At 43.1% G+C, this 23743-nt stretch overlaps 1 protein-coding gene across 1 annotated transcript in view; it reads left to right on the top strand.

The window, feature by feature from the left end:
- Positions 1-23743, top strand: part of acaa2 (acetyl-CoA acyltransferase 2) — a 65321-nt gene that overhangs the window by 17366 nt on the left and 24212 nt on the right. The window contains exons 2-6 of the mRNA XM_085974957.1: positions 7065-7231; positions 11174-11302; positions 19908-20024; positions 21188-21335; positions 22306-22481. Of these exons, the coding sequence (XP_085831083.1) occupies positions 7065-7231; positions 11174-11302; positions 19908-20024; positions 21188-21335; positions 22306-22481 (737 nt within the window). The remainder of the gene's footprint in view (positions 1-7064; positions 7232-11173; positions 11303-19907; positions 20025-21187; positions 21336-22305; positions 22482-23743) is intronic.

Below are 23743 nucleotides of genomic sequence, written 5' to 3' on the forward strand. Positions count from 1 at the left end.
TCTAGAATTTAAAAAAAAAAATCTATTCCCCCATGACGTGTAACACTCTCTCTCTCTCAGTCTGGAAGAACAAGTTCTTCATGACACTGTCCTAAATTTTCTTTCACCAGTTTTAACCTCCCGCCCCCCCCCCCCCCCCAATTATTCTAGTATCCCAGCGTATCCTGGAATAGTGCTCCAGAATTGCTTCATCTATGCCATTTAATACCTTGTATACTTCTATCAGGTATCCTCTCGGTCGTCTAAGTTTTTCCAGTCTTTCCTCATAATTCAAATTTATATAGGCCCTTTAATGTAATAAAGTGTCTGAAAATGCTTCACAGAGGTGAAAATGGATGGCGAGTAGATTTAGGGGAGGTGCCGAAGGAATCTTCAGAGAAGTAGGATTTGAGGAGGCTTTTAAAGGAGGAGTAGTGTTCCATTTTTAATGTGGAAGCAAGTCATCCTCGGTTCTGAGGGACTGCCTAAGAAGGAGTGGTGTGAAAGAAATACATTTATAAATTTAATGTCTCTTGATACAAAGGGAGTCTATGCTGTCCATACATAAACACCAATATAACAAGATTGTGAAATGGTTTAAATTTATAATATCGGATCCTGAGAGTCCCACTTCTCGCTGTGATCATTGTTCAGACCCAGAAACAACCACATCAGACCACAGTGTCTTGTAAGGCAACACTTCTTTATTTATCAACAGATTTATTCATCACAGCTCAGTTACTTGGTTAGCATGACTATCACTGATATTTAATCAGCACTCCCAGTCATCAATTTCTTCCTGGGATAATGTCTTTGGTCGATAGCCCTTCTGCCAGCGGCGTTTGGGAACTCCCTGGATAAGGATGCAAGTTTCCAGCTGGTAGCGGTGTTGGGAGACACCTGTCTGGGTTGGACACGAGCCCCCTAAAGTTCACAAGTCACGTAACACGGCTGGAAAACATTTATTTTTCAGTGCGTGGCCTAACTGCTAACGACATTGGCGGACTGCCTGGCTGATCAGGCTGAGAGTCCCAACCCCGAGTCCAAAAGTCATCCTTTTTACGTCACTTTTCCTTTGATTCCAGTTAGCTTTGCAAGCACCTGCACGTTTTACTGCCTTCTCATGTCCCATTCATTGATAACAAACTGCTAATTTAGGAAAGAAAGACTTGCATTTACATAGTGCCTTTCACGGCCTCAGGACATCTCAGTGCTTTACCGCCAACGGGGTAATTTTTGAAACGTAGTCACTGTTGTAGTGTAGGAAACTCTGCAGCCAATTTGCGCACAGCAAAGTCCCACAAACAGCAATGTGACAATGACCGGATAATCTGATTAAATTAGATGGGCGCTAATTGCTCTTGGGAAAGATTCCTATGTTCCAATTTCCACACTTCTCAATACTGTAATGAGATATAGTTCCACTCAGACTTTCTGGAGACTCCTCCCCTGTTATCTGCTTCGAGGTATCTTTAATTGCATTTGAAGTGTTCCAGTGTTAATCGGTTCTTATCCTTCAAGGTTGTTTGAGAAGACCTATCTAGTTAGTCATAGAGTTATACAGCACGGATAGAGGCCCTTCGGCCCATCGTGTCTGCGCCGGCCATCACGCCCTGTCTAATCTAATCCCATATTCCAACATTTGGTCCGTAGCCTTGTATGCTATGGCATTTCAAGTGCTCATCCAAATGCTTCTTGAATGTTGTGAGGGTTCCAGCCTCCACAACCCTTTCAGGCAGTGAGTTCCAGACACCAACCACCCTCTGGGTGAAAAAGTTCTTTCTCAAATCCCCTCTAAACCTCCTGCCCTTTACCTTGAATCTATGCCCCCTAGTTATTGACCCTTCTAAGGGAAAAAGCTCCTTACAGAATCACAGAAACCCCACAGTGCAGATAGAGGCCATTCGGCCCATCGAGCCTGCACCGACACATATCCCACCCGATCCCCGTAACCCCTACACCAACACATATCCCACTCTATCCCCGTAACCCCATGTATTTAATCACCCTAACACTAAGAGAGTCAATTTATCATAGCCAATCAACCTAACCCGCACATCTTTGGACTGTGGGAGGAAACCGGAGCACCCGGAGGAAACCCACACAAACACGGGGAGAATGTGCAAACTCCACACAGACAGTCACCCGAGGCCAGATTCGAACCCGGGTTCCTGGCGCTGTGAGGCAACAGTGCTGCTCCTTAGTATCCATCCTATCTATGCCCCTTATAATTTTGTACACCTCAATCATGTCCCCCCTCGGCCTCCTCCGCTCCAAGGAAAACAAACCCAATCTGCCCAGTCTCGCTTCATAGCTGAAGCGCTCCAGCCCTGGTAGCATCCTGGTGAATCTCCTCTGCACCCTCTCCAAAGCTATCACATCCTTCCTGTAGTGTGGCGACCAGAACTGCACACAGTATTCCAGCTGTGGCCTAACCAGTGTTTTATACAGCTCCATCATAACCTCCTTGCTCTTGCCTTCATTAGCCGAGGCATAGAATATAAGTATCTCATATGCCTTTTTTACCACCTTATCCACCTGTTCCGCCGCCTTCAGGGATCTGTGTACTTGCACACCCAGATCCCTCTGCCCCTCCGTCTTGCCTAGGGTCTTACCATTCATTGTGTATTCCCTTGCCTTGTTAGTCCCCCCAAAGTGCATCACCTCGCACTTTTCCGGGTTAAATTCCATTTGCCACTGTTCCGCCCATCTGACCAACCCATCTATATCGTCCTGCAGACTGAGACTACCCTCCTCGCTATTTACCACCCTACCAATTTTTGTATCATCCGCGAACTTACTGATCATACCTTTTACATTCATATCCAAGTCATTAATGTAGACCACAAACAGCAAGGGACCCAGCACCGATCCCTGTGGTACCCCACTGGCCACAGGCTTCCAGTCACAAAAACAACCTTCGACCATCACCCTCTGCCTTCTGCCACTAAGCCAGTTTTGTATCCAATGTGCCAAGGCACCCTGGATTCCATGGGCTCTTACCTTCTTGACCAGTCTCCTGTGCGGGACTTTATCGAAGGCCTTACTGAAATCCATGTATACCACATCCACTGCGTTACCCTCATCCACACACCTAGTCACCCCCTCAAAAAATTCAATCAAATTAGTCAGACATGATCTTCCCTTGACAAAGCCATGTTGACTATCCCTGATTAATCCTTGCCTCTCCAAGTGGAGACTAATTTTGTCCCTCAGAATTTTTTCCAATAATTTTCCCACCACTGATGTTAGGCTCACTGGCCTGTAGTTCCCCGGTTTTTCCCTACTCCCCTTCTTGAATAATGGAACTACATTAGCGGTTCTCCAGTCCTCTGGCACATCCCCTGTGGCCAGTGAGGTTCTGAATATATGTGTTAGAGCCCCCGCAATCTCTTCCTTTGCCTCACACAGCAGCCTGGGATACATTTCGTCCGGGCCTGGGGATTTATCCATTTTTAGGCCTGCTAAAACCGCCAATACCTCCTCCCCCTCGATGTTAATATGTTCGAGCATATCACAGTCCCCCCCGCCCTATTTCTATGTCTACATCGTCCCTCTCCATAGTGAAAACAGATGCAAAAAATTCATTTAGAACCCCTCCTACATCTTCCGGCTCCACACACACATTGCCACTTTTGTCCCTAACGGGCCCTATTTTTTCCCTAGTTATCCTCTTACCCTTAATATACATATAAAACATCTTAGGATTTTCCTTTATTTTGCTCGCCAGTGTTATTTCATGGCCCCTCCTTGATCTCCTAATTTCTTTTTTAAGTATCCCCCTGCACTTTTTGTACTCCTCTAGGGCTTCCTCTGTCTTTAGCCTTTTGTATCTGCCAAAAGCCCACTTTTTTTTTTAATCCATTCTCGTATATCCCCTGACATCCAAGGTTCCCTGTGGTTTTTGGAACCACCCTTGACCTTTACGGGAACATGTTGCCATTGTAGGATCTCAATCTCCCTTCTGAAAGCCTCCCATTGCTCCGATGCGGATTTTCCTACAAGTAGCTGATCCCAGTCCATTTTGGCCAGATCCTGCCTTATCCTATTAAAATCGGCCTTCCCCCAATTTAGAACCTTTATTTCCGGCCCATCCCTGTCCTTTTCCATGACCACCTTAAATCTCACCATATTATGGTCACTGTCACCAAAGTGCTCACCTACTAGCGCTTCTTCCACTTGGCCGGCCACATTCCCTAGAATTAGGTCCAGTACCGCCCCCTCTCTTGTAGGACCTTCTACATGCTGGCTCAAAAAGCTCTCCTGGATGCACTTTAAGAATTCTACACCCTCTGTGCCTTTCACACTCTGACTATCCCAGTTAATATTGGGGAAGTTGAAATCCCCCATTACTATTACCCTATTATTTGCACATTCCTCTGAGATTTGCCTACATATCTGTTCCTCTATCTCCCCCTGACTGTTTGGAGGCCTATAGTACACTCCCAGCAAAGTGCTTGCCCCCTTCTTGTTTTTAAGCTCCACCCATATGGCCTCATTAGAGGAACCTGCTAATATGTCATCCCTCCTTACTGCAGTAATTGACTCCTTAATTAATATTGCGACACCCCCTCTTATACCTCCCCCTCTGTCTCGCCTGAAGATTCTGTACCCCGGAATATTGAGCTGCCAGTCTTGCCCCTCTCTCAACCATGTCTCCGTGATAGCAACAATATCATACTCCCTTCCCATGTGTTTATCAACACCTTCAGTTCATCCACCTTATTTGCAAGACTCCTTGCATTAAAATAGATGCCATCCAGCCTTGCCCTTGTATATTTGCCCTTGACTTGTTTTTTTCTCTATAATTGGCAGCACATCACCCCCTATTTCAGCTCCCCTCTGTATCCCATCCCCCTGCCAAGTTAGTTTAAACCCCCCCCCCCCCCCCAACAGTGCTAGCAAACCTCCCCGCAAGGATATTTGTCCCGCTCTGGTTCAGGTGCAACCCGTCCGACTTGTACAAGTCCCACCTTTCCCAGAAGCAGGCCCAGTGATCCAGGAAAATAGTGCTATCAATGGTCCTCGTCTGATAGCTCAAAAGGTATCAGACAAGGTCATTTGTTTTTAAGTAATCCTTTTATGAATGATAAGCACAGAGCGCAAGCATTTGTTCTCGCAGTTCATTTGCTTTCACATTTACATTTGTTGCCGTCGGTAACTGGCTTTAAATAATGTAGTAAGGAAATATCAAAAACAACTACTTTAGATGATATAAATTACAACATGAAATATGGGATGCAGTTGTACATCACTACAGTTCACTATGCACTACAACAGAAGGTCATAATGTAGAGAGGCTTGGGAACACCGTTCCAAACTGGGGCTATGACTGAAGCCTCTGTGACTGAAGACGGAGCAGATGGGGAGGGGGATGCAAAGGAAGTTAGATAGAAGAATGGAGTATAGGCATATGAGTCGAGTAGGCTGCAATGGTAGGGAGGGGCAAGGCAGGGAGTACTTGTAAACAAGGACAAGGTTGTTGAATGCCATACATTGGACAGGGAACCATTGAAATTTGGAAAAAGCAGGGATGATAAGAGTATAGGATAGGATGTGGGTGGCAGAGTTTTGTGCAAGTTGTAGCTCGTGTATGATAGATCTTCAGAACCAGTCATGAGAACGTTGGCAAAGTTGAGTCCGGAAGTGATGAAAAAATGGATGAGACTTTCCACAACAGTGAACGCGAGGTAAAGAGGGAGACTGGCATCGTTGCGGAGCTGGAAGTAATTGCCTTGGTGATGGGGGTTTCTGCTCATGGTCATACAGGACACTTGAGGTTGGACACCATTGGTTTGGCCTGAGTGAGCATTCAGGCAGGGGGAAGGAATCGGGAACAGAATGGTTTCCTTTACCAACAGAGCCATTGGAGCAGCTAATTGAATATATATTCATTTTTTTTTAAGTAATGTAGCTAAGTTAATTGAAACGGCAAATGTCAACAAAGCATCTTTTGAGACTAGACATCAACATGCTTAAAATCAAGTTGGCAGCATTGCTGCAGTAAAATCCAACCTCGTGTTCCAACTCCTCTACAGGCGGCTGTCTCTGTAACTGATGCACGTGTATCACCTGTTGCAGAACATTCACATACCTCTGTTATTTAAGCAGCTGTCATCAGTTTGGTAGCTATAAATTCACACAATGCAGTTGCACTAAAATGCAGACATGGGGCACTCCTCTAGGGGAGCTGGTCCATACTGGCCACATCTATTTTTAAACTAAAATATCTTTCTGTTACACTCATTGCATACTGAATTGGAGGCTGATATTTTTTTAATATGTATATTATATACAACAACTTGTATTTATATAGCGCCTTTAACGTAGTAAAATGTCCCAAGGTGCTTCAAAGGAGTGATTATCAAACAATATTTGACATCGAGCCACATAAGGAGCTATTGGGACAGGTGAAGTCATTTTTAAAGAGCGTCTTAAAGGAGGAGAGAGTGGCAGAGTGGTTTAGGAAGGGAATTCCAGATCTTGGGGCCTAGGCAGCTGAAGGCACGGCCGCCAGTGGTGGAGTGAAGAAACTCGGGAATGTGCAGGAGGCCAGAATTGGAGGAGAGCAGAGATCTGGGAGGGTTTCAGGGCCGGAAGAGCTTACGGAGATGGTAGGGGCGAAGCCACGGAGGGATTTAAAAACCAAGATGAGAATTGAAAATAGAGGGGTTGCCACACCGGGAGCCAATGTAGGTCAGCAAGCAGTTGCTAAGTGCTGAGAAATTAGCACGAATAGACTGACAATTGGTAGAACTCTTGTCTCTGGGTTGTAGATTTGTGTCTCAAACCATGAATTTGCACTCCATTCCAAACGGACTCTAAAGTGCAGTACTGAGGAACTGCTGTTTTATAGATGAGACATTGACCCATGCTGCCTACATAAGTCATTGCACTTCAAAAAAAACTCATTGTGAGACATTTATCAGAGATATGGCATTATGCTTTACTAGAATGCTAATAACAATACAATTATTTATGAATGCTCCTTTAAAGTTGGTGTATTATTATTCCTGCAAGTTTGTGGAGGAGCTTGTCCAGTACATAATAAAGTGATGTAAGTTTCTCTGCATTTTTTTTTTAAGGTGTATTCATTGTTGCTGCCAAACGTACCCCTTTCGGTACCTATGGAGGGTTGCTGAAGGACCACAGCGCTACAGATTTAGCCACACATGCCGCAAAGGCCGCACTGGCTGCTGGAAAGGTTAGCCACGAACTGGTGGACAGTGTCATTGTCGGCAATGTAATGCAGGTCAGTATAAGGTGGACCTCAATTCTAGAGTCTGAGAACATTGCAGCTGCTGCTGTGTTCTAAGCCAGTGTTTCTTCAAACCTTTCTGTATTGGGCAGGACCCCTGCAAATACCTGACACACCCCCAGAGACCCCGCCGTGTCCACATTTCTGATCGGCATGCCGGTCATCCAAAGGCAAACTGCTATAATTGCAAAAAGTATTTTCATTAGTATGCAATAAAAGAATTAACTTGGAAGTAAGTTCATTAGTACAGAAATGTTCGGAACTCTGATTTCCAGAGCCCCCTGAGATTCACAGACTCATTTGAAGATCTCTGTTCTAAAGGTCACTTTGACTTTCTGCTCTCTTGGGAAGGAGCTAGCGTAGCCAAGTTTTAGTTAATAAGCTTTAAAATAATGAAATGAAATGTACTAATAACTTTAAACTTTGGTTTCATTTTGTTGGCATTTTGTCATCAATTTCATTTCACTTTCTTCACTGCGGGAAACTACAGTTTCATCGGTGCCAATGACCTTCGATACCTTTGCTGGAGTCGAAATTCTTCATGCATGAGTCTGGATGTAAGCAGCAGCAGGCTGTTCACCCTTTGAGTGCTCACAACAATGAATTAAAAATAATTCATTGTGTTTGAAGCACTTTGGGACATTTCTGAGAGACATGATAAGGCACTATATAAATGTAATTTTTTTTCTATGTTTATAACTGGGTTCCATCATGTCCTCCCGTAATGTGTAGATACAGATACATCCTTCAGCAAGTATCATCTGCTAGCAATCGTGAGTTGAATTTTTTTTCATCCCTACCCCAGGGATACTGAAGAAATGGTAATGTTCCCACTGCTGCTATGGCTAAGATCAGCTAACTCGGCACAGATAATTAAAAAATAAATGATGAAGTAGGTGTTACAGTGGGTTAGAGAATTGTATTTTGCCTTTGGGATCTGGATTCAAATTCAACCCAGATTGACAGTATGATCGACTTCAGTCTGCTGACTATAAGGGTCTTGTGTAAAATAAGCTGGAGAAATCTCAGTCCAGTTCATGATGGCATGGGTCCTCACACAAAACTGCCCCAATTGGTAATCTCACACGAGGTCACGGGATAGCTGGTGTAGGAAAAGGAAAAAAGTCACACTTGTACAGTAGGTGATGCTCTTGTGAGGTTGTTACAAAGCAGAGAGAACTTTACTCTGCAACTGTCTGTTAAAAATTCAGGTCTACTTTGGATACCTTCTCGGGTTCGCTGCATCAGTTGCAGTTTGAATGTCTTTCATGAAAGTGTTCTCACGCTGCCCTCTATCTACTTACACAATTTTAAAGCTCGAGGGTATAACAAAAGTGCAGCCTTGTGACTTGATCTAGACGATTGTGTCTTTTGCACATGTACTTCTTCAAGGTGGACTGAGCATAAGGTTGAAAAGAATCATTAAGCTGCTTTATTTAAGTTATGATCAGATTTAGTTGGTTCAATCAGTATTTGTTTTAACGTAATAAACATATACTTCCCCACATCAGTGGGTAGTTTTTTTTTATTTAGACAAGTGTCAGGCTAGATATGGTCTCAAATCTCTGGAGTGGGGCTTGAACCTACGACCTGGCAATGATCCAAGGCTGACATCAGGGAGGTCTGTTCAGGTCAGCAAGAAGCAAATGTTGGGAGAGTGGATTCATAATGTGGAACAGGATATGTGCAGCAGAAGTGTGGATAAGTTGGAGTTTATGGAAGGTGAAGGACAGGAGACCCGAAAGGAAAGTATTGGAGGATTCGAGTCTGGAGATGACACCGGTGATATGAGTTTCAATGGCAAGGAGGCAGAAGATGCTAAGTATACGCACTAGTTTAGCCTGAATGTGTGACTGGGAAAGGAGATGGAGCCAATGTCAAAGGGGCAGAAGGCAGTGGCTTTCGGTATTCCCAATGTTGAGCCAGAGGAAGGTGTAACTGATCCAAAACTTGATTTTGGACAAGAAGTCTGATAGCGCAGAGACAATCAAGGGGTCAAGAAAAGAAATTGGTATTAAATACAGACATGTGAAAGCTGACATAGAAACATAGAAGATAGGAGCAGGAGTAGGCCATTCGGCCCTTCGAGCCTGCTCCGCCATTCAATGAGATCATGGCTGATCATCCAAATTCAGTACCCTGTCCCTGCCTTCTCCCCATATCCCTTGATCCCTTTAGCCTTAAGAAATATATCCAACTCTTTCTTGAATATATTTAATGAATTGGCCTCCACTGCCCTCTGTGGCAGAGAATTCCACAGGTTCACCACTCTCTGGGTGAAGAAGTTCCTCCTCATTTCAGTCCTAAATGGCTTACCCCTTATCCTTAGACTATGACCCCTGGTTCTGGACTCCCCGGCCATCCGAAACATCCTTCCTGCATCTAGTCTGTCCAGACCTGACAGAATTTTATAGGTTTCAATGAGATCCCCTCTCGATCTTCTAAACTCCAGTGAGTATAAGCCCAATCGCCACAATCTCTCCTCATGCGTCATTCCTGCCATCCCAGGTATCAGCCTGGTGAATCTTCGCTGCACTCCCTCCATGGCAAGAACGTCCTTCCTCAGGTAAGGTGACCAAAACTGCACACAATACTCAAGGTGCGGTCTCACCAAGGCCCTGTACAACTGTAGCAATACATCCTTGTTCCTGTACTCGAACCCTCTTGCTACGAAGGCCAACATACCATTTGCCTTAACCGCCTGCTGCACCTGCATGCTTACCTTCAGCGACTGGTGCACAATAACACCCAGGTCTCTGCACTTCCCCTTCTCCCAATCTATTGCCATTCAAATAATAATCTGCCTTCCTGTTTTTGCCACCAAAGTGGATAACCTCACATTTATCCACATTATAGTGCATTTGCCATGTTTCTGCCCAATCACCCAACCTGTCCAAATCGTACTGGAGTTTCACGACATCCTCCTCACAGCATACCCTCCCACCCAGCTTTGTGTCGTCTGCAAATTTGGAGATATTACATCCAATTCCCTCGTCCAGATCATTAATATATATTGTGAACAGCTGGGGTCCTAGGACCGATCCTTGCGGTACCCCACTAGTCACTGCCTGCCACTCGGAAAACGACTCGTTTATTCCAACTCTTTGCTTTCTGTCCGCCAACCAGTTCTCTATCGAAGTCAATACCTTGCCCCCAATCCCATGTGCCTTAATTTTGCACGCTAGTCTCTTATGTGGGACCTTATCGAAAGCCTTCTGAAAGTCCAAATACACCACATCCACTGGTTCTCCCTTATCTATTTTACCAGTTACATCCTCAAAAAATTCCAGTAGATTAGTCAAGCATGATTTACCTTTTGACCCCATGCTTGCTGCCCTTCAGTGACATCAGCTGCATGTAGATAATGGAGTGAAGAGGCCAAGGATAGATCCCCCAGGGGAACCCTGGAGCGAGTGCTTTATCCTGATTATACGTCAAGACTCACTTTTCCTTAGCATGCTACTGACTTTGCTAGACTCTCAATGCAATTGCTGAAAATGCAGTGGTCAGTCTGAAGAGATTTGCTTTTTATCCAGTGGTTCCAAACAAAATTTTGATTGATCAGACTGTCTGGTAGGGCTATCAGTGCTACTATCCCTGAGTGGTTCAAAACACCATTGGATTCTAGGCTGGGAAGTCCAGCTTTAGTGGACTAAAAGGGCTTTTTTCATTAACTTTTCTTATATCTGCTGATAAATTTTCCTCCTGTCCAAATCGGATGCTTTATAAATTATTTTAATCTCTACTTTGTGTTAGTGTTTTAAAAGAACATTTTTCTGTCGGGGAGGGGGGGGGATTATCTTCCTTCCATTAACTTGCTTCCATGGACCATACATAATATGCTCGATTACAGACTCTACCCTGTCCAGTGTTCTGCTAAAAGCAGTGGGATTTGGCACTGGGTAAAATTAATATATCTTTCTGTTTTTTTTAAAGAGTTCCCCAGATGCTGCTTATATTGCGAGACATGTTGGACTGCAAGCTGGAATTCCTATCCCAGTACCTGCCCTCACTGTAAACAGACTCTGTGGATCTGGCTTTCAGTCAATCATCTCTGGAGCACAGGTACTGAACAATTGCAGTGCATTCTGCATTAGTGAATTAAGCACGGTATTCCACAATTAACCAATATTACTTGAGTCTATATATTAATGGAAGCTATTGTATGACCATTACATTATTTGGCCATATTTTGTGTATGCGAGGGCAACATTTTTTTTCTTTGTGACCAGTGCTGCTCAGAGTTCGTTGCTAGGAGGACTGGGAACAATACTCCTCTGATTTTCCTCTGAAGGTTGGCTGTGATGAAGCACCTGGTCTCTGCACTACCACAGCTGAGACTGGGAACTCAATGAATGAAGGGAAATGGGTGTGCCCCTCCCCGTCCAATTACTTAATTGGACAGTGTGTTAGTGCTGAAAATCCTTGCAGAGTATTGGGATACTTTAATGCTCTATCCAAAACCTGCACTTATTAGTTGAATCATCATGTGATGATTCTCCTTTTGGAGAGGTGGTGGATGCAGTAAAAGTTTTTTTTGGAATCGAGGTGGCTCCAAAATGCCACACTTGGCAATGGAAGACTGGAACTAAATCAATTCTTTGTGGCAGACTCGGTAATCCAATCCCTGAGCCACGCAGATCTGCAATGCTTGAAGGCATTGTTGATGATTCACCAGTCAACCTAATTCATTAATGGGAGTTCGACCTGTCACAGAAACATGGCTTTCTTCCCTCTTAACCTAAACCTCTGGAAGTGTGTATCCAAGGAAGGTTCCAAACCAAGCCACTGAGAAATCCACACAGTTACAGTTTCTGTTTTTGTCTCATAAAATACACACACTATCCTTATAAGCATACACCCCACTACCAAAGTCCAGATACTTAGGCAAAGATTAGCAACCACCAACACTTAGGGACTCCAAGTATGCACAGGCATATTGCTAGAGCTTTATTAGCCTAAATCATGCAGATTACCAACACCACTTCCTGCTTCTAATATAAAAACAGAAAATGATGGAAATACTCGGCAGGTCAGGCAGCAACTGTATAGACAGAAACAGAGTTAATGTTTCAGGTCAATGACCTTTGTTAGAACTGGAAGAAGTTGAAGAAGAAGTTAGCTTTCTGCCTGTCCAGCTGGGATTAAGATTATCTGGAGCTGAGGGGAGGGTGGAAATCCTAGATCCCAATGACAGATCTACTCTTAGGGTTGCAAAGGGGTGGAAAGTTTCCGGAAATTTTCCACGGGAAGTTTAGCTTGGGAATTTTGCCCAAAAAAGCACATGCTAGCATAATATTGTTTTTTTTGTATTTTTTTTCCACAGGTCCTCTCTTAAAATTACTAACAGAGATGGAATCTTAATTATTAAGGAATTTCTTAATCAATATATGTTTATCTTCTTACTTGGCTTGTTTTAATAATTGCAAGTTTTGTGTGTGACTGTGAACAAATGTGTCCTGATTGGTTGGATGAGCGATTAGCTCCCTCTATTTGTAATATTTGCATATCGAATTGTGATTGGCCTGCAGGCATCTGTAAGACTGCTATAGTTTTTTTAAGATCCAGGTTAGGGGTCCTGAGGGAAGTCATTTTGTTTTCTGCTGATGTTGTGATGATGCAGTAAGTAAATCAGACTTTATACCAAATAAACCAGTTACTTGTTGAACTCTGTTGTCCTTCAATTTAAAATATACAAAATAATACACTATTGGTGATGTAGCGTCGTGTGTGTACAGGTCATGCTTCCATCACATGGAGCATCAGCAAAAATGTACTCACCCTGTTGCAATCGTGCTGATCGACCGCAGTTCGACACAGAGATGAATGCCCTTTATTTCTCTGCATAGAACAATGCCACGTTTACTGTTGGATGTGTGGAAGCATTTTACCCCAGGCATTAAAGATGGAAAGACTGTGTACATGTGCAAACACTGTAGAAAGCCATATGTAAAGAATGCCACAAAGATGCAGCAGCATTTATCCAACTATCTTGGATCACAAAAGGTCTTTGCAGTAGTTACTGACAATGCTGCGAATATGAAGGCTGCTTGGGCTCAAGTGGAGGAGGCCTACCCTCATATTACGTCTATTGGGTGCGCAGCTCATGGGCTTAACCTGCTCCTCAAGGACACCATGGGTTTGAGAACTATGGAAGCACTGTACAAGAGAGCCAAGCAAGTTGTTAAGTATGTCAGGGAAAAACAGGTAGTTGCAGCAACCTACAACTCCAAGCAAATGACAAAGAACAAGAACACCACACTGAAGCTGCCCAACAACACTAGATGGGGTGGTGTTGTCATAATGTACAACAGCCTTCTGGAGGGTAAGGAGTTGCTGCAAGAAATGGCAATATCCCAGTCTGGGGATATGGAAACCACCATCAAGAAAACACTGATGGATGATGTGTTTTGGGAGAGAGTGGTTAGCAGCCTTAAACTACTCTCACCAGTAGCATCTGCAATTGCTCAGATTGAAGGAGATGACGCTGTCTTGTCAGATGTTCTCAGGCTTTTTACTGATTTAAAAGAACAAATCAGCATTGCCCTACCCACATCCCTGCTGCTCAAAGCAGAGGAGAAGGCAATTGTTCAATTCATACAGACGCGTCAAGAATTTTGTGTCAAGCCGATTCATGCTGCAGCATACATGCTGGACCCAAAGCATGTTGGGAGGATCAACAGCGCTTAGTGTGATTTCTACCCTCTCACACCATCTCAACCTGGATGTGGGCAAAGTTCTGGGAAGTCTGGCAAAGTTCTCTACCAAGCAAGGTCTTTGGAATGGGGATGGGATATGGGAATCATGCAAGCATATCAGTGCACATACCTGGTGGAAGGGACTTTGTGCATCTGAGGCCCTGTCACCTATTGCATCGGTGATACTCCAAATCCCACCTTCATCAGCGGCCTCTGACCGAAACTGGTCACTTTTTGGGAATACGCATACAAAGGTGCGCAACAGGCTGACTAACAAGAGAGTGGAGAAACTGGTGGCTATCCGGGCGAACCTACAACTTATTGAGCCAGAGACAGAAGTGTCCACCACACAGCTAGACACTGACACAGAGGAGGAAATGGACACGTCAGAGCCAGAGTCAGAGAATCAGGAGGAGCAATGAGGAGTAGAAGACTCGTGAGTAGAAGACTCAAAGGGACAAAATAAGGACAAATTACAGGCTAAATAAGCTGACGCTCTTTTTATTTTATTTTAGATGGGTCTTTTTTGTGGGGGTTCAATAAAGTTCAAAATTATAACCTAAATAAAGTTTTGAAAGCCTGTTTTTATTTGTATGGAACAGTATGTCTATTTTGACGACAAAGATAATATACGGGTCAGAGACAAAAACCATCAGTATGCAAAAAAACTCTAAATTCCTGAAAATTCCCATGGAAAGTTTCCTCTTTTAAAAATTCCCAGAATTTTGCAACCCTATCTACTCTCCAGTTCCAATCAACGAGCTCGGCTGGCTGCCTAGTGTCCTTGAGTACTGTGATCTCACCTGACCCAGGTCTACTATGGAAGGTTGACTCGGTTCTAATCTTCCATCACCAGACATGTCATCTTGGAGTCAACTTGATCACAAAGATAAACCACTTACCTCGGCGCTCAGAAGCATAGTATTAGTCATCACTCAACCAGTGAGAATACATTTGAGCCCTAAATAGCAGATACCAAGAACAGTTCTCACAAGTGGCATGGTGAGCTGAACAACTCACCATATACTATGTAAGTGCATTGCCACCATGCTCCTGATCACAGCATCAATATACACCATACTCCAATGAATGATGGTCCTGCCAGTTGGAGGTGCAGAGGTTCAGCTTGCTTCTCTGCAACCAATCATGGTAAATATGGAACCCTGGATATATGAGTGAGTGGTATCCAACTTAGCTACCAGATGATTCCTTCTAGCAGCTGTTGTCAAGCCTCAGAATTTCCTCATCAGCTATATGACAGCTATGTGTCTTCAGTGTGATGGAAGGACCTAACCAGAAACTGCAATGTGCTAACCATTTTGGTGTTCTAGATGTTCAAATTCTGTGCTGTACGAGATGTACTCAACATCCAATGCTTAATCCAGATCCTCACAAGGAGCTTTGGAAAGAGATATACCTGCTGAGGTTCACTATCCCTCCACGGTGCTGAGCTGGAGATGTTCCTCTCTGCAACTATTGCCCCTTTTTGCCACATATTGCCTCCGAACTGGACCTCCTATATGAGCAGTAGGAAGCCCTGCATGGCTTGGAATGTCAGTGCAAGCAATGGAAGAACTGTTCAGGCCCATGTCTTTTCCCACAAGTTTAACTTGCATTGGTATTTTGCTGTCACTGAAGAAAGAATAAAGTGCCTTTTAATAAACAATTGCGACAGACATTTCTTGTGTTTTCCAATAAATATCTTCACGGTCCCCTCTTGAGTCTTACAAAGACATAATGTCGCACTTGGAGGCAATCCACAATATTCCACTGTTACGGTTTAGGCTTTCATCGGATACTTTTCTTCATGCCCAAGTCAAAAGCAAGCCTTGCTCCTTTGAACTAAAGTGTGACTATGCACGATGTAGTCTTCCCCGAGTGAACAATAAACCCTTTATGTTGCTGATCTCACTGGAAATAGTGCGAGACACCTCATCCTCTGCTGGTCTCTCCAACTGATGGACAAATACTCTGACAGACTCTGTTTCTTTTTTATTCATTCACGGGATGTGGGCGTCACTGGCAAGGCCAGCATTTATTGCTCATTCCCTAATTGCCCTTGAGAAGGTGGTGGTGAACCGCCGTCTTGAACCGCTGCAGTCCATGTGGTGATGGTACTCCCACAGTGCTGTTGGGGAGGGAGTTCCAGGTTTTTGACCCAGTGACAATGAAGGACTGGCGATATATTTCCAAGTCAGGATGGTGTATGGCTTGGAGAGGAACTTGGAGGTGATGATGTTCCCATGTGTCTGCTGTCCTTCTTCTCGATGGTAGAGGTCGCAGATTTGGGATGTGCTGTCGAAGAAGTCTTGGCGAGTTGCTGCAGTGCATCTTGTAGATGGTACACACTGCAGCCACGGTATGCCGGTGGTGGAAGGAGTGAATGTTTAAGGTGGTGGATGGGGTGCCAATCAAGCGGGCTGCTTTGTCCTGGATGGCGTTGAGCTTCTTGAGTGTTGCTGGTGCTGCACCCATCCAGGCAAGTGGAGAGTATTCCATCACACTCCTGACTTGTGCCTTGTAGATGATGGAAAGGCTTTGGGGAGTCAGGCGGTGAGACACTCACCTCAGAATACCCAGCCTCTGACCTCTTGTCGCCACAGTATTTATATGACTGGCCTAGTTAAGTTTCTGGTCAATGTTGACCCCCAGGATGTTTATTGTGTAAACAGTCCTGATGAGATTTATAAGACAAATACACTTATTGCAAACCAGTCAGACATGCTAATCTTCCCCTCCTCTCCCTTTTGAGCATTTCTAAGGGACACCCTTGTCCACCCTTCAATCACCCGCAATGTCCCCTCTCCTTCCCATGGCACCTTCCCGTGCAAGCACAGGACCTTCCCTTTTGTTCTTTGCTCCCCCACCCCCCCCCTTCCCTGCCTCTCTAATTGCTTAAAACCTGTTACATCTCTAACTTTTTCCAGTTCTGTTGAAAAGGTCATTGACCTGAAACGCAACTTTTTTCTCTCTCCACCGATGCTGCCTAACCTGCTGAGTATTTCTAGCATTTTCTGTTTTTATTTTATGTTAATCATTTGCCAGATTCAGAAGATTGGCAAGCATACATACAAATAGCAGGAAGTGTAAAATCACATAGTACAGGAAACTTTTTTTTATCCGGCACCAACGGGACCGGCGTGGTGCTGGTTGATCAAAAAGTCCGGATTACAGAGAGGTAAACTTACTAAGGTACGAGAGCCCCGTACACGGCCACAGGTGCAGGAGCCCCGGTTACACGGCACTTGTGCAGGAGTCCCGGTTACACGGCCACAGATCCAGGAGTCCCGGTTACACGGCAACAGGTGAAGGAACCCCGGTTACACGACCACAGATCCAGGAACCCCGGTTACACGGCCACTAATATAAAGTAAAACTTACCTGAACGTACTCCTGAATTTTGCCGGTTAAGAGAGATTTCCGGTTATTTAGGTGGCGGTTAAAAGAGAGTTTCCTGTATTACATTGTGTTCAGGCGATAAAGCCCAACAGGTCCATGACGATGTTTATGCTCAACATGAGTCTCCTCCCACCCTTCATCTAACCCCATCAACCTATCCTTCTATTTCTTTCTCCTTCATGAGTTAATGTAGCTTCCCCTTAAATGCATCTATGCTCTTGGCCTCAACTGCTCCTTGTGGTAGCGAGTTCCACATTCTAACCACTCTCTGGGTAAAGAAGTTTCTCCTGAGTTCCCTATTGGATTTATTAGTGACTGTCTTGTATTTATGGCCCCTAGTTCTGATCTCACCTGCGAGTGAAAATACCTTCTCTACGTCTTCCCTATCAAACCCTTTCATAATCTTGAAGACCTCTATCAGGTTACCCCTCAGGCTTCTCTTTTCTAGAGAAAAGAGCAGCAGCCTGTTCAATCGTTCCCGAAAGGTATAACACCTCAGTTCTGGTATCATTCTCACAAATCTTGTTTCCACTGAAGGGATATTTACTTATCCTAACCCTTTTTGGGCTACCCCAGATCAGGCGTATTCCCCAGACGTTCACCTTCAACTAAAGTTAGAGATAGCCGAATTCTATGACGCTTAATTGGGTCTCAAGGTCCAGGCTATCTCTCTCTAAAGGAAAGGAACGACTTGAAGATGTTACCGTCTTCCAGATAGCACTTTTAATAAGTTTAACTACACTGTAAATTTCCGGATATTATGAGGGTCCGGAACCCCCCCCCCCCCCCCCCCCCCCAGAATTATGCAACTCCTCACAAAAAGTGTGTACAGAAATTGAGTTCGCGAGTTTGATACAGAAATACTATTTGAGACAATTCTAAAAATATATAGATTTATTTAAGAACCGACATACAGTTAACAGCTGGTGAGGCAATCGCGACTTTAACAGTTCAAAATACAAATAACTTACATTTCTTATTCTCAGAGATCCTTATTCTCAAATCTTAACTTCGTACATTTTTACATTTCTTATTATTTATAATCCAGAATATCCACCAAAATCAAAAGAGTACCTCTTGATCCCCGAGACTCAGAGTTAAAAACTTAGAGCCTGCCTCAAGTTGAGAATCGCTTGCCCCTTCCAGCGACTTCTGACTTTCTATTTGAAAGCTCTATTTATACTTTTTTTTTTGTGGTTTATTTTTTGAAGTTTTCTGTTAATGTAAGCTAATTATCTCTAGCCATCTTCTGTTGAATTCTTTCTAATCTTACTGTCATTTCAGCTGTTAACTTTCAGAATCCTGTCTGCTGTGTAGGTGTTTCAAAAACTTATAAAAAATGGTTATTACAGATTTATCTCTGATTGGCTTAACTAGTTATAATCAGACGTTGTGTCTCCTAATTGTTTCATTTCCAATACAAAAACCATGTGATTGCTTGGTGTCATCTATTGAAGTCATATTTTCAAAGTCTTCTGTTTTTACCTTTTACAATATGTAAATCAAAAACACTTCAACTAGGGTGTTTGTTGCATTTCTTAGCTACTTCAATTGGTTGTATAGATAATTGTCTTTCCTGTTTCTCATTTGATGTTACTTTTATCAAAGGCACATGGTTTTTTAATGTTCTGTGTTTCTGTTCGAAGTGTAAGTTTTTTTTAACACTTTACTTGGGCATTGCTACTGTGTTGGTTCCAAACTGCAGAACCCTTGGAAGCAAGCCTTTGCTTCTTCAATAGGGCCTTTGTCTCAGTATTAACAGTCAATTCCCATTTCAGAAGCTTGTGTGGTGTTTTACAACTTTTGTGTTAACACTTCATCTTACCTCAGAAGCCTGTATTGACAGCTTGTGTCGTTGAGGCTTTTTAGATTTTTAAACCCAGTATGTCATATTTTAATAATATTAGAAATCTGTTCATAGGATGGTGTGTTTTTCTGAAATATGGCTTTTCCTTTACAGCACCTCTATTACTGTATTTTTATAATATGAAGACCAGAACTGTTCACAGTACTTGAAGTGTGGTCTAACCAAGGTTCTATATAAGTTTTTAACGTAACTTCTCTGCTTTCCCTCTAGAAATGAACCCCAGTGCTTTGTTTACTTTTTTAATGGCTTTATCACCGCTACTTTTAGTGATTTGTGTATCTGTACCCCCAGATCCCTCTGTTCCTCTACCCCATTTAGACACCACTTTCAATTAAAATATTAGCCCATTTAAAGATTAATTAAACTGAAATAATGACATTTGAGCTGCTGTACATATTTTAAGATGTTCTTTTCACTTTTAAACTTGCATTGTGGGTAGGTAGAGGTTTCTAATCACCATGCTTACTGATGGATGTGTTTGCCCGCATAATTCTGTAGTTGGCTTCACTCGAGTCAAATACATTGACTTTTTTAAATAAATGCACATTTTACATTTTGAGGGTGCAATTTTAAAAAGAACATATTTTAAACAATTTTTTTTTTACATGGTGGTTGTTCACTAAGCACAATGAGCTAGGTTCTGGGGGAGTGTTCAAATTTTAAATGGTGTGTGTGTGTTTTTAATATAAAACATTCTTTGTTGCAGGAAATCTGCCTTCGAGAATCTGAGATTGTATTGTGTGGAGGATCAGAAAGCATGAGCCAGGCTCCTTATGCTGTTCGAAATATCCGATTTGGCACAAAGCTCGGGGTTGACCTAAAGGTAAAACACACGTCACGTACTTTAATAGTGACTGGACTAATGATCAACATTTTCCTTGTGCAAAACTAAAATCTGGTTCTACAGTCATTGCTGTTATGAAAAACTTCTAACCAGTGATCATGGCACAGTGGGCTACAACATTGACGAGCAGTACCATAGAGGAATAGGATGAGCTGCTTAGACTGTAAGCATAAGGATTCAAGTTTAAAATTAATGAGCCTCAAGTGAAACTAGAAGAAACTGTCTTTCTCCTGCAAGGTATTGAAAAATGGAAGAACTCTCAATAAAAATAAGAGTTGTAATTGTAAGGAATTCTGTCAGTTGTTTTATCACATAATGGCTTCTTTATAATGACAACCACATGTAGATTTTATTTTACTTGTTCTCAAGGATGTTGCCTATGCTGGCAAAGCCGCATTTATTGCTCGTGAGAAGGTGGAAGTGGTGGGCCTTCTCTTTGAACTACTGGAGTACTTGTAATGCTGCTCCCACGCTGGTGTTAAATAGGGAATTCCAGGATTTTGACCCACCAACGATGAAGGAACACTTATGTGTGTCTAAGTCAGGATGGTATGCAACATGGAGGGGAACTCTGAGCTGATGGTGTCCCCAAGATCTTGCTGCTCTTGTTGGTGGTTGAGGTTTTGACTGGGAGGTGCTGTCAAAGTAAGCTCAGCGAATTGCTACAGTGCATCTGTGGATAGTACATGGAGGAGGGGATGAATTATTGAGCCTCAGTGGCAGGGGTGTATATCAAGCAGACTGTTCTGGATGATGTCCAGCTTCTTAAATGGTGTTGCAGCTGCACCCATCCAGGTGATTGGAGAGTATTCCATTATACTCCTGGCTTGAACCTTATAGATGGTTGAAAGGATTTGAAAATACTGCCATTAAACTGGATTCTGGCTCACCAGAGACGCTGCAGGACTAGCTAATGTTCTGAATGAAAATGAGGCAGCAGTACAGCAAGGGTTTGAGGCTTATTGTTGGGGCAGATTACAGTGTTTCACCCTGCATGTAACTTGCTGGATACTGACACTGGCTTCAGAAGACTGGGAGATGAAATTGTCAGCGTTTACCACCTTCACCTCAATAAGCATGCAGAAAACTTTTTGAATTAAAAATGAAACTCTTTTGTGTTTTTTAAACAAACTTCCCTACAGATGGAAGACACCTTATGGGCAGGACTGACTGACCTCCACATTAAAATTCCTATGGGTCTTACAGCGGAAAATCTTGCTGAGCAGTATGAAATAAGCAGGGAGGAATGCGACGCATATGCATTGAATACTCAGCAGAGATGGAAAACTGGTGAGTGCTCAGTACTGCTGTCATGTACAAAATCTGCATATGAGAAGTGAATGGAAGGAAGAATTATTAGATTCGGTAGAAATAAAAAGATAACCACAAATACTAACTAACTGAAACCAAAACAGAAAATACAAGAGTACACCACAAATACAATTTGGCTTTTAAATAAATTATTTTCGAATCTTAAGTCAGTAGTAAAAACTTCTTTCAGCAGCTTTTGTAGTTGGCACTCGGTGAGGTAGAATCTGTACAACGCACTTGTTTGCCTATTAGTCTCTTGAGTGTATATGTTGGTGGAGCAGGCTCAAGGGGCCGTGTGGCCTACCCCTGCTTATAATCCTTATGTTGCAGTCTATAACTGTGAATGGAATTGAAGATTGTAGGGAGACTTTTTGTACAACCATTGCTTCATAAATATTTGCATTTTTCTTTTATAGTAAAATATATTAAATGGGAGGGATGTTTAAAATGGGGCTGTTAATAAAATGAAAAGCCTGAATGAGAAAGCAATGTTAACTATTCAAGCGGTTCATCAGAACTCGTGAAGAGGTCCAAGCATTGACCTATCTTTAAAAAAGAAAATGATAATACTCTATTTTAAAATTATAGTTTTAGTGGGGTCTTCAGTGAGTTTCATTTTTCGGGAGAAGATAGTATGCCTATGGGAGGGAAAATAACAAACTCTTATCACTTTGTTTTAAAAAAGAATGGACGAATGCCTTTCTCATTTCAGAAAAAATTCCCAATAACCATCTTAAAATTATTCCCCAGGAATTTGTTACTTTATATATTTTTTATAGTATTTTAGTTTATTTTTTAAAATATTTCTCTGTAATAATTTCTTTCTTGTTCGTTAGAAAAGAAACGTAGGCAGCAGCTGATGCCTGATACTACAGATTGAGAAATGCATGTGTTCACTTACTATGATACAACATACATAATACCTTTCTTTGCTGTTGATATAATTCAGCCCATGAAGCCGGTTACTTCAATGAGGAGATGGCTCCCATTGAGCTGAAAACCAAGAAAGGAATACAGTCTGTAGCACAGGATGAGCACCCCAGACCTCAGACCACTGCGGAGCAGATGGCCAAGCTACCAACTGTGTTCAAGAAAAATGGCACCGTCACTGCAGCAAATGCTTCAGTATGTTCCAAACCTCTTCCCTCATGAAATGTAGTTGATTCTACTTAATGTCCGGTTTTGTGTTGGCAAATTTTGCTATCAAATAGTTTTGTTTCTCCAGTTAACATTTTCTCTCTCCCTCTCCTGGAAGCACTAACATATATTTGGATTATGATTCACAGCTCTGGTCAAATTCTGTTCCCAAGCCACCGACTCCATCCCTCTCCATGGCCACTGTCTGAGGCTGAACCAGACTGTACGCAACTTTGCCGTCCTATCTGACCCCAAGATGAGCTTCCGACCACACATCTGTCCATCACCAAGACCACCTACTTCCACCCCTATAACGTCACCTGCCTCTGCCCCTGCCTTGGCTCATCTGCTGCTGAAACCCTGATCCATGCCTTTGTTACCTCTAGACTTGACTATTCCAACGCACTCCTGGCTGGCCTCCCATCTTCCACCCTCCATAAACTTGAGCTGATCGAAAACACCGCTGACCATATCCTAACTCTCACCAAGTCCCGTTCACCCAGCACCCCTGTGCTCGCTCACCTACATTGGCTTCCGGTCTGACAATGCCTTGATTTTATTTATTTTTTTTAATTTAAAAAAAAATTCTCATCCTTGTTTTCAAATCCCTACATGGCCTCGCCCCTCCCTATCTCTGTAACCCCTTCCAGCCCTATAACCCACTGAGATCTCTGCGCTCCTCTCATTCTGGCCTCTTGCGCATCCCCAGTTTTAATCGCTCCACCATTGGCGGCTGTGCCTTCAGCTGCCGAGGCCCGAAGCTCTGGAATTCCCTCCCTAAACCTCTCCGCCTCTCTACCTCTCTCTTTCTTCCTTTACGATGCTCCTTAAAACCTATCTCTTTGATCAAGGTTTTGGTCACCTGTCCTAATATCTCCTTATGTGGCTCGATGTCAAATTTTATCTGATAAGGCTCCTGTGAAGCACCTTGGGACATTTTACTACATTAAAGGCCCGATATAAATGCAAGTTGTTGTTGTTTGGTGAAGTGGTTATTCTACACTTGTGATCCCAGATGGTCAGTGTTCACAGGCTATTTCACCATGGGCCCATTGCAGCCAAGCTTGATCATGTCTTGTCCTGATGCCCACACATGGTCACTTTGCAGCAGGAATTGCTGGATAGAAATCAGAAACAAGAACGTTGATTAAATTTTTTTTCTCTACCCTCTCCCTAATCAGGAATACTGAAGCTAATTGGAGTGCCCCAACTGCTGCTACTGTTAGCAGATCGGCAATCAAAATGGGACC

Source organism: Somniosus microcephalus, chromosome 2, assembly GCF_052327205.1.
Source record: "Somniosus microcephalus isolate GS21.2 chromosome 2, FLI_Smic_1.0, whole genome shotgun sequence".
NCBI classification, from domain to species: Eukaryota; Metazoa; Chordata; class Chondrichthyes; order Squaliformes; family Somniosidae; genus Somniosus; species Somniosus microcephalus.